At 31.4% G+C, this 10,516-nt stretch overlaps 1 protein-coding gene across 3 annotated transcripts; it reads right to left on the bottom strand.

Annotated features, from left to right (window-relative positions):
• Window positions 1–240: 240 nt before the first annotated feature.
• On the bottom strand, window positions 241–8,916 carry LOC110602000 (CBL-interacting serine/threonine-protein kinase 23). 3 transcript variants are annotated; one of them, XM_021739430.2, is made up of 15 exons: window positions 8,126–8,914; window positions 7,321–7,383; window positions 7,032–7,103; window positions 6,843–6,950; window positions 6,631–6,711; window positions 6,444–6,497; window positions 6,229–6,354; window positions 5,558–5,647; window positions 5,338–5,457; window positions 5,130–5,261; window positions 4,655–4,771; window positions 1,766–1,822; window positions 1,601–1,675; window positions 941–1,028; window positions 241–465 (listed from the first exon to the last, which is right to left on the bottom strand). In XM_021739430.2, the coding sequence occupies exons 1-15, from the start codon at window positions 8,309–8,311 to the stop codon at window positions 443–445; spliced, it is 1,392 nt and encodes a 463-aa protein (XP_021595122.2). In that variant the 5' UTR covers window positions 8,312–8,914; the 3' UTR covers window positions 241–442. The 3 variants fall into 3 exon arrangements, 2 of the variants coding, with proteins under 2 accessions (XP_021595122.2, XP_043807361.1); XM_043951426.1 differs by having other exon boundaries at window positions 7,032–7,120; window positions 8,126–8,202; XR_006348816.1 differs by lacking the exon at window positions 1,601–1,675 and having other exon boundaries at window positions 1,722–1,822; window positions 8,126–8,916.
• Between the last annotated feature and the right edge of the window lie 1,600 nt (window positions 8,917–10,516).

Genomic DNA, 10,516 nt, shown 5'->3' with positions numbered 1-10,516 from the left:
ATTTAACTTTTTTATTTTCTTTAATCATAAAATAAATATATTTTAATAAAAATTAAAATTATATATTCATTCAAATAATAAAATAAATTATTTAATATAATAAATTAACAATTATATTACTTATATTAATAGTAAAATAAGTTATATGAATATAAGTAATAACTATTAACTATCAAGTCCAAACGGGCATTTTTTTAAAAATAAGCTGGTATGAAACCATGGAAAATGAAGAGAGCGGAGTATCTCAAATCAGAATATCTTCTGATAATATTTAATTATAACAAAAGTCGAGCGCAGGTATACACGACTAAGTTCAAATCATAATTTTTCGGGACAATTCATATAAAGTATCAACACTGCAAACTAGATAACCACCTTTTTTGGTTAAAAAAAACCACTCTACGGCTCTATACAACACAAACCATTAATAGAAGCCCACGTGTCATGCTGGCACCACAGTAGCACCTGTAGCAAACATAAACCACAACAAATTTACTCCAATTGTCCATTGACAGAGTTAGAGAAGGGCAAAAGCATCTAGGAAAAAAAAAAAGGCAGTGAAACACAACATTCTAACGCCTTTTGAACTTTTCAATAAGTTGTGAGCCAATTTTCTTACTCATGCTCCTAGCTCCTAACAAAACTTTTCCTCACATGTTTGTGTCACATAAAAGGTCAAATAGCAATAAAATTATATATCTGTTGGCAGGTTGAGATAGCAATGTAAAAACAGTCTACTAAGCAAAGTTTCTCCTCAAACTTCAAATTGCATCAAGATCTAACTGTAAAACTTCCAACATCCAAAGGATGGATAATGAAGTTTCAATTTGCAAAATGGTGTGCCTGTCCACCAGAAGTCCAGTTTTTGGCCCAATCTCTGCCTACACACAAAATGTCACATCTAAAAGTAATGCACATCTTTCTGGTAACAGATACTCACCATTACTATTCACCTTTTCTTCTTCCTTTTCTTCATCAATTGTTTTCCAAACAACATCTTTTAGTCCAACAGACAGGTTCTTGTAGAACTGTTAAGTTAAACCAATTGTTTTCAAAATTAGAGCTCATAATATTAAAAGAATGTGTTAGTGTGTCTTTCCAAAAAATGAAAAATATTCCACAAAAGAGATTAATTAAACCACCATGTTAGGGTAGAGACAATTCTTTTTTCCCAAAACACTCAACCTATGGAGGAAACCCAGATAAATAAAAGTAAAGCTCAGCCGATTGTTCAAGAATCAAGAACATACGAAACCCATAAAGCCTATAAATCATTCTGCATCCTATTCAACTCAGCACAGTAGCATATTTATAGCTCATTTGTCTTTTTGTTTTCTTTTCTCAGTGATATCAATAACAGCAACAAGAAAACAATCTAGCACAGACATGGACTAGCAACAATGCATTAACCTGCTTATTTGTGTTTTTGTTTTCTTTTCTAAGTGATAACAATAACAGCGACAAAAAAACAATCTAGCACAGGCATGGAATAACAAAAATGCATTTTCCTGATTCGTGTTGGAGCTCAAATTCTTTTATGTTTAACATTTTCTAGTGTCTCCTTTAATCAGATGCTCGAGCTCAATATTTTAATACCTACCTTGTGAAATTCTAGGGTGTCTCCACAAGATTTACGAACCTCAACCATATGAAGAGAGGGAGCCACCTCAAAGATCTGACCAGAAAAAGAAGAATGTCTTAACAAAGAATAATCTTTATACCATAGAAAAATCATTTGCCATCATAGATACTCCTCAAGACATACTTCTGTTGCAACAGATAACTGACCCTTCCGCCCAGTCTTCTCTCCTTGAAGCTTCATCTGAGATTAGAAAAAGAAGAATGGCTCATAATTAACATACGAACAGTTGAGCTATAAGAAAACAGCCAAATTTCTGAACATTTTCAATTACTTGACATGACCAATGTGTTCTCAATTTGATCTTACTGTACACCACTAACAAGCACCATGCAACTAATGGTTAAAGCACTTACATTAAACAGACCAGGTTTGACCAGCAACAGCAAAATAACAGCTCATGTATTTGGAAGGCAAAATGATTATACATGCAAAGATATCTAAAAATAGTTGATAATATCCATGTCATCTTTCACAAATCCAATTAGGCAGTATACACAGGACGGAATAGGATGTAGGAAGTATAGGTAAAAGAGACAGATAATCGGCATTAGTCCAAATGTTTATGCTATAGTCCCGGATCTGCATCATGGAATGATTGATAGGGAAGAAACTCATTAGAGGAGCTCTTAACACCTCAAGACTAAAAAGGGAGAATCTCAATCTGATAATTTTTAAAATAAATCTGTTTGTTTTTATTGAATAAAAAAAGCTCCTTTTGCAGTGGAGATTCTAGAACTACTAATCAAAGTAGAAATTTAATATAAGCAACTATTAGATTTAGGATAAGAAAATAGAAAATATGATAAAATAAAATCTGAAAAGAAACTACTAGATAAATAAAATCTGTTTGTTATGGATTTAGACTCTCAATTATCCAAAACATCACTTTCCTCCTAAAATCGAAGCTTGTCCTTTAGTTCAAATATAGGATATTCAGCATGAAAATAAATGATAGATTTTCATGCAGTTTCAGATTTAGGACAACATTGCCAGCTATATATTCCTTTCCAAACCTGGGTGTCTGGACCAAAGATAATCTCACTTAAAACTAATTCAAGTTCTTTTAAAACATGATTTGCTACCCCCACTCTTGTAGATCTGCAATATAGGATGATAATATATCATTAGTGCCATCGCACGATGGAAAGTCGAATTTGTAATTTTGGGACACCATAGATACCTCTATCTTCTCATTTGTTTGTTGACTAAAATTTTACTGGCTGCGACTTGATTATCTGATTTTGATTCAACCCCCTATTGAAAATTGGGACTAGTTTAGAAATTTATTAAGCTAAGTTATCTGTACATCAGATTGTTATACAAAAGAGTTCAACTTTTCTTCTAGACCTATGAAGACAGACTCTGATACTAAGTTGTTATAGTCCTAGGTTGCGGATCGCGTCACAGGATAATTGACAGGGAAGGAGTAACACCTCAAAACTCAAAAGCAGTGTTATATGGATAATGGATACAAACAGATTTTATTCATTTAGTAGTTTCCTTTCAAATTCCCATTATCTTATCTTATCATATTTTCTATTATCTTGTTCGTATTTTGATTTAAACTTCTACTTTGATTAGAAATTCTAAAACCTCCACAATAAAAGAAGCTATTTTATTCAATAAAAACAATCAGATTTATTCTAAAAATTTTGAGATTGAGACTCTCCCTTTTGAGCCTTGAGGTGTTAAAAGCTCCTTCTAATGAGCTCATTTCCTATCAATCATCTCATGACGCTATCCGTGACCATAATAACTTGTTATCAGAGCCTGTCGTCATAGGTGTTTCAACAAATCCAAAAGAGAAGTTGAACTCTTTCATGCAACAATTTGATGCACATTTGAATGACTTAACTCAGCACATTTTTGAACTAATTCGAACTTTTAATAGGAGGTTGAACCAAAACTAAGATAGATTAAATCGTTAACAAGCGAATGAGAGGAATGAGGCATTTATGGTGCCCAAAATGATAATCTCGACTTTCCATGCAATGGCACAAATAACATTATTATCCTATACTTCCGGATCTACAAGAGTGAGTGTAGTGGATTATATTTTAAAAGAACTTGATTTAGTTTTAAAAGAACTTGATTTAGTTTCAAGTGAAATTATCTTTAATCTAAAGACCCGAGTTTGAAAAGTAGTAGGTAATTGGCAATGTTATCTTGAGTTTGAAACTACATGGAAGTCTATCATTTATTTTCATACTGCATATCCTATATTTAAGCTTGAGGACAAACCCTGTTAGGAGCAGAATGATGTTATAGATAATGGATAACTTAAATCCATTACAAACAAATTTTATTTATCTAGTAGTAGATTTCCATTATCTTATCTTATCATATTTTCTATTTTCGTATCCTAGATCTAATGGTTATGTGTATTTTGATTTAGACTTCTACTTTGATCAAAAGTTCTAAAACCTACACTATAAAAAGAGTTTACTTTATTCAATAAAAACTAGAGGATTTATTTTAAGAATTTTGAGATTGAGACTCTCCTTTTTGAGTATTGGGGAGTTAAGAGCTCCCTATGACGCGATCCGTAACCCGGGACCATAACAAAGAGTGAGTCTCAATCTTACAATTTTTAAAATAAATCTATTTATTTCTATTGAATAAAATAAACTCCTTTTAAGTTTAATACAATCAACCATTAGATCTAGGATAAAATAATAGAAAATATGATAAGATAAGATAATAATATATTATTAAAAAGAATTTCTTTAGACCACATTAACCGGGATCCACTACTAAAGGATTCTTCAGTGCCAAAACTTGCATGTCATGTCAGCAATTCTTTTTACCAGAGCACATCCTTGAACAATCAACATCAAAGCTCATGTGAGGAACATGTATGAATTGTCAATAATTTCATTGTTTAAGTATGTCACTATTATTTAGGGACTCCATTGTTAAAAGAATAAAGTTCCAAGGTAAAAACTAGACTCATGCCTTAAAAAATCCATCTAAATCCTCATTAGAAAGGTTCCAAAGAGAACATAACGAAACCTTGAAATTATTTTTCTTGACTTCAAAACCCAGAGGCATTGCAGCTTCTTCAATTTTTGATACTATCTCATTAGCTGAATGTTTGGATGTAAATCTAGTTTCCCGCTTCACAAGTCCCTGGTCAACAAGGAAAAGCATGAACACCTCAGATAATGACTACATATACAAAAATGTATGGCTGATCAATCTATGGAATTATTTAGTAACATGAGGAACAACAGTTACTACTGACTGTTCAGTCCAGCAAAAAATTGAATTTTTTTTTTCTTATTGGACTAAGTAGTATGTTGGGATACAAATAAATATTAGCTCACAACAGGCATATGATCTAAATACATGCTTGAATGTCAAATCTACTGATCAATCGACATTAGAACAATCTGGATACTGTCACAAATCAAGACCGTTATAAAATCTGCTTGTATTAAAAAGTTGTAGAAACAAAAAAAGAAAGATCTATGATCGTAAGATATACCATTTTTTTCTCAAAAAGACTACCAAGGTTGAGACCCTGAGATGTAGAGATAAGTTCAAAAGCATTCATAGTTATAGGTGCCACAGGCCCTATTGGAGCTTCTTGCCTCTCCACAACAAGGTTATGACAATCCTGTTGACCGAGAGAAAAATCAAGCACATGCTAGGAGCAAAATAACAAGATATACAAATAATACAAATGATCTTACCCCTGTATCATTGAAGATAGAGCTCACATTATCAAGAATAACTTCAGATTGTTCAAAAATAGGCGGCTTATATCCTTTCTTAAACCACTCGTTTGCAATAACCTCAGCAAAAGTAATGCGCTGTTGCATTCCATTAGAATACAAAATAAAATTCTGTAATTCATTCTTTCCATAAATTAACACACAAACACACATATGAGAATGTGCAAGAGGATCATACTGTCAAAGGATTAGGATCCAGAATTCTTTTGATGAGTTTCTTTGCGCTTGAGGAGAACCATGGAGGACACGTGAATTCCGCCTTAAATATCTGTAATCACTTAGGAACCATATAATAAAATTAAATCATACTAAGAACAGATATTAACAACCGCATGCATGCACACATGTTACCAATTCCCAACTATCAACAGTCCCCATTTCACAATACAAGAGAATAAGACATAAACCTGCTAATTACTCTCCTATTGCTATTTCAACCTTTGCTCCCTATGTTCTTCCACATAATGAAAAGCTGGTAAGAATTCTAAAGCAAAGTATACCATACAAGTGATCAGAAAAACCAGCTTGTGATTGGCTTATTTGGGAACTCTCTCAAGTTCATTTGTACACTTATATGCCAACTTCAGTAGAACTTTTACGCTATTATTTTATAAGAAAACTTCTGCCTGTGCAAATCATGCACAGTAGAGACAAGGTTCTGCTAGGTTAGCAATTTCAAAGCAAAAGTCATCAAGTGAAGAGTTTATTCTTGCTTTTAAGGCTAAGAAGCCTAAGATACACACACCTATAAACCTTTTACATACTTAATTTGAGTTCTCTGAAAAGCCTGTATTTGCAAACATGTGTATGCTGCATGCATAGAGTTGCAAGAAAGGATGGGAACAGTACCTTTTTATAGAGAGCCATAAGGCTGGATTCTTCAAAAGGCAAGTAACCAGCCATTAAGACAAAAAGAATCACACCACATGACCATAAATCTGCCTTAGCTCCATCATAACCTTTATTACTGATGACCTAAAAAAGTGAAGCACCAAATAATAAGCAAAAGTAGAATACAAAGTAGATAAGGCAGGAAAGAAAAATTTGCCAAAAAACTAGCAGACCTCAGGAGCAACATAATTCGGTGTTCCACATGTTGTGTGAAGTAACCCATCTTCCTGAATCACAAATGGAAAATAATTAGTTACGTATTCTTTTAAGAAAAATGCTCATGCATGCTGCCTTACCACGTTCTGTTACCTATTGATAATCCATGGTAAATTATCTATGCCATGAAGTCTTCACACTTACTCGAACTTGTTGAGGGAGAGCACTTAATCCAAAATCTGAAACTTTAAGAACTCCGCTAGCATCCAGAAGCAGATTTTCAGGCTGTGATTCAAAACCAACCTTACATAATAAAAAGCCTTGAACACTCTACTGAAGATGATGCGGAATCAGAAGATATTCTGGGGTGAACATCAAGTCATCAATAACAAATTTTAACTACAAAAATCTTAAACCTTTAGGTCTCTATGGTACACGCCTCTGCTATGACAGTAGTCTACGGCATTGATAAGCTGCTGAAAATATTTTCTCGCTTCATCCTCTTTCAACCTCCCTCTACTTGCCTGGGACAAGGAAATAGTTTTTAAACAGTCTGTACAATACTTTGGAAGTAATCATTTTGGAGACATCACATATTCACTTACAATTTTGTCAAAAAGTTCACCACCAGTAACAAATTCCAAAACAATGTATATTTTTGTCTTGCATGCCATCACCTACAACAGGAATATCACTGGATGTTGTGACCAAAGAACAGAAAATGTTAACATGTGGATTAGTAGAGTAAATTCCAGGTCCACAAGGTGGATGACAACAAAATTCTTAAAACTTTTAAGTGAAAGTGAACAAGGAAGACCAACCAATCAGAATCTATGCTACTACACCAAAAAACTATGGTTCAAAAGAATTGAAAAATGTAAACGGCCTCCAAACCTCATACATGCGGATCACATTTGGGTGTCTAATTAGTTGCATTGTTGAAATTTCATGCTTAATCTGCAAAAGGGCAAACGATAAAAAGAAGAGATATTCGTTAAGCTAAAATGGAAATGATGTTACTAACCAACCAGATCATATGTAATTAGCATGGTAAAAAACGACATTACAGCATTCAATACACAGAAACTAAGGTTATATTTGATTAGCTCACTAAAGTTGCCATTTTGATTCTCCTTTTTTTCCCCTATTATATTTTGCAATATTAAAAAATAAATCACAGTTTATACTTTTTTTTTTCTCTATATTTAAGAGACTAGTACTATTGTACTAGATTACTAGCATAGCTTAACCCAAAAAAATTTTCTTTTCTCCTCAAAAGACGCAATTTAATATAACAAATTTAGATTGCGAAGTAAAAAATTGTATTTTCCGTTCCCCTCAGTCAAATTCATAAGTAATAATTGAATAAAATAATAAAGATTAATATATTGAAAAAAAGAAACAATAGGCTAACCTAACAAGAAATAAACAATCAAATAGTAACAAGACTAGCCTAACAAGTAAATTAATAAACCATCGTCCATGATTGCAAAACGACAATTCTACCTCGTCAATTTGACTCTTCATTTCTTCCCCAGCATATTTTCTCGACAACCAAACAGAAAACAATAATACAACAATTCCTAAGAGATCATTGGAAAACTTGCTAAAAAAACCATAGAATCCCATACATTGATATATAAGCTATCAACAAAATCATTGGAAAGAAGTAATATACAAATTACAAAATAATCGATACCTGAACGATCATTTTATGCTTGAGAACATTCTCTTTATCAAGAATCTTAATCGCAACATTCTCTCCTGTCTCTGTATTTGTAGCAAATTTCACCTTGGCGAATGTCCCTTCTCCGAGCGTCCTTCCCAGCTCGTACTTCCCTACGCGCGTCCTATTGCCAGTCGCAGCACTCCCACGAGACTTCATCTCTATCTCTCTCCGTATAGGATTCCAAATCTTCTGCACTCTAAATGGAATTCCCTCCGATTGAAAATTATAAAATTGCAAAAAGCAAATCCTCGGTCTATCTGGTATCCCTAGAGATTGCCCATCAAGACCTCTTCTTCTTGCAGGGTTGCCACACTTGAGACTTTTCCACCCTCATCTTCGAATTAAAGCGAAAAACAAAAACTAATTATAGAAAGTAAAACCCTAAAGTCCTCTACGAGGATCAAGCTTCACACAAACGAAAATAAACACACAAAAAAAAAAGGAAGGGAAATGTGTCGAAAAATAAAGGGAAGCAAAAATCGACGGCTCAATCAGACAATGACCCATAAAGTCGGACAAATAACCAACGCACGTGAAATTGAAAAATAATAAATAAATAATATGAAGAAAAGAAATCTTCCTCCTTTGATCTATTTCCACGTAAACGAGACACACAGCTTTTCAAGGCAGCAAGCAAAGAGAACAAGAGGAAAGAATCTTAGAGCTTAATATATAGGGTAGGGGGAGAGTTATTGTGGTGGTCGGTGATGGGATGGGAGGCGGGCCTGGCGGGGCTTACGCCAGGGAGGCTTGATTTAGAGATTATTCACATGGGAAGTTTGTACACGCCACGGTATGTACTAGGTATATCGAATACGACAAAATATATTTATTAATATTTTATTACATAAAATGATGGATATTATTAATACATTAACGATTAACGTAGAAAATTCACTATTTAATTTCTAAATAAATATTATCGTTATTGATAAAAAAAGTTTTTTTTTTGAAATGAAAAAATTTTAAAAATCTATTAAAACTCCGTTAGCTTTACTTTCAAGATACTTGCATCCGATTTCACTTATTTTTACTTTAAAAATATATTAAAAAAAGTTTACTTTTTATTATATTTTAAATTAAAAGTTTAATTATAATACACTTTAATTAAATTATATTTAATTTTATTAAAAAAATTTTATTTTTTACTTTAAAATTTTAATATTTAAAATTTTAAATCAATTAAATTTTGTTAATCAACGTTTTAATTGAATTTTTAAATTCAAGATTGAATTAGATTCGTTATTAATTTAAATGAATTTTTTATAAATCAAATTCGAATCGAACTCAATTATAATATTTAATTTTAGAGAGCTCAAACTTTTACAATTTTTTAATAATTAAATTGAAATATACAAAATTTAGTTTGACTTGATTATACAAATTAGGAATTTATTGCATTTAATGAATTTTTCATAATATGATATAGCTTATATTATATGTATATTGAGCATATTTACACATAATCTAATTTAATAATGATTTTTAACTACTTTAGTTAAACATAAAAATCATTCGAAATATATCATAAATTATGATATTTTATATAGTATATTTTCTACTCCATAGAATATACTGATATTAATTGAAATTTATATTCAAAAATTTAGTTGTAGTTATATATTTATTCTAAACGGTGGTACAATTATTTAAAAATTAATTATTATTGTTAAAATTACTATAGAAACTCATTTGAGAGGTATTTTAGCAGATACTATGGATGAGAATAAAACTAATACTATTCGTATGTTATAATTGCCGAATGGTAATAATTATTGCAAATATTAAAACTTTCAATAATAAAAATAAATATATTTATTTTAAAGTATAATATAATAAGACAGCCGCTAAAAATAAAATGATATTTATTAATTATATAGACTCATAAGTAGATTTGCCCAATCCTCTAATTAATTATTTAAAAAATAAGTTAATAAATGAAATATATGAACTCAATCTTTGTGATTGAAAATCCATATAAAAAAGATCATATAAATAATAACAAGTCACATATTAGTTCTATTAACACTATTTAGCATTGTCCTTTTATTTAATATTGTCCTTTCCTACTTAATATTATACTTTCCTACGGTATAAGAAATGTTATATTGTATTACTGAGAAAATGAGCAATGCTATATTGTATTAATGAGAAAATGAACTAAAAACTTTTAATGATATTCATATTTCATATGGTTGGAGTATGAATTACAGTATATACGGATTATATCACCATCCCCTATATAAATGTGGAGTGAAATCGCTTCTACAAGATTATAGTATAATCTCTAAAACACTTATAATTTATCAGGCATGCATATAATTTATTAGTGTGCGTAACAGTCAAATCTGTGAAGTGTTA

Source organism: Manihot esculenta, chromosome 15 (genome assembly GCF_001659605.2).
Source record: "Manihot esculenta cultivar AM560-2 chromosome 15, M.esculenta_v8, whole genome shotgun sequence".
Taxonomy (NCBI): Eukaryota; Viridiplantae; Streptophyta; class Magnoliopsida; order Malpighiales; family Euphorbiaceae; genus Manihot; species Manihot esculenta.
The sequence above is the reverse complement of the archived record's forward strand: the minus strand, read 5'-3'. Positions and strand labels throughout refer to the sequence as shown.

Bases quoted from the DNA above. Each gene is read 5' to 3' on its own strand.
- LOC110602000 (XM_021739430.2), bottom strand. From the start codon at position 8,311: ATGAAGTCTCGTGGGAGTGCTGCGACTGGCAATAGGACGCGCGTAGGG. The intron at 5,262-5,337 runs GTAAGATCATTT...CTCGGTCAACAG, and splicing joins CTATCTTCAATGATACAGGG to GATTGTCATAACCTTGTTGT. The intron at 1,029-1,600 runs GTAGGTATTAAA...TTAACTTAACAG, and splicing joins ACACCCTAGAATTTCACAAG to TTCTACAAGAACCTGTCTGT.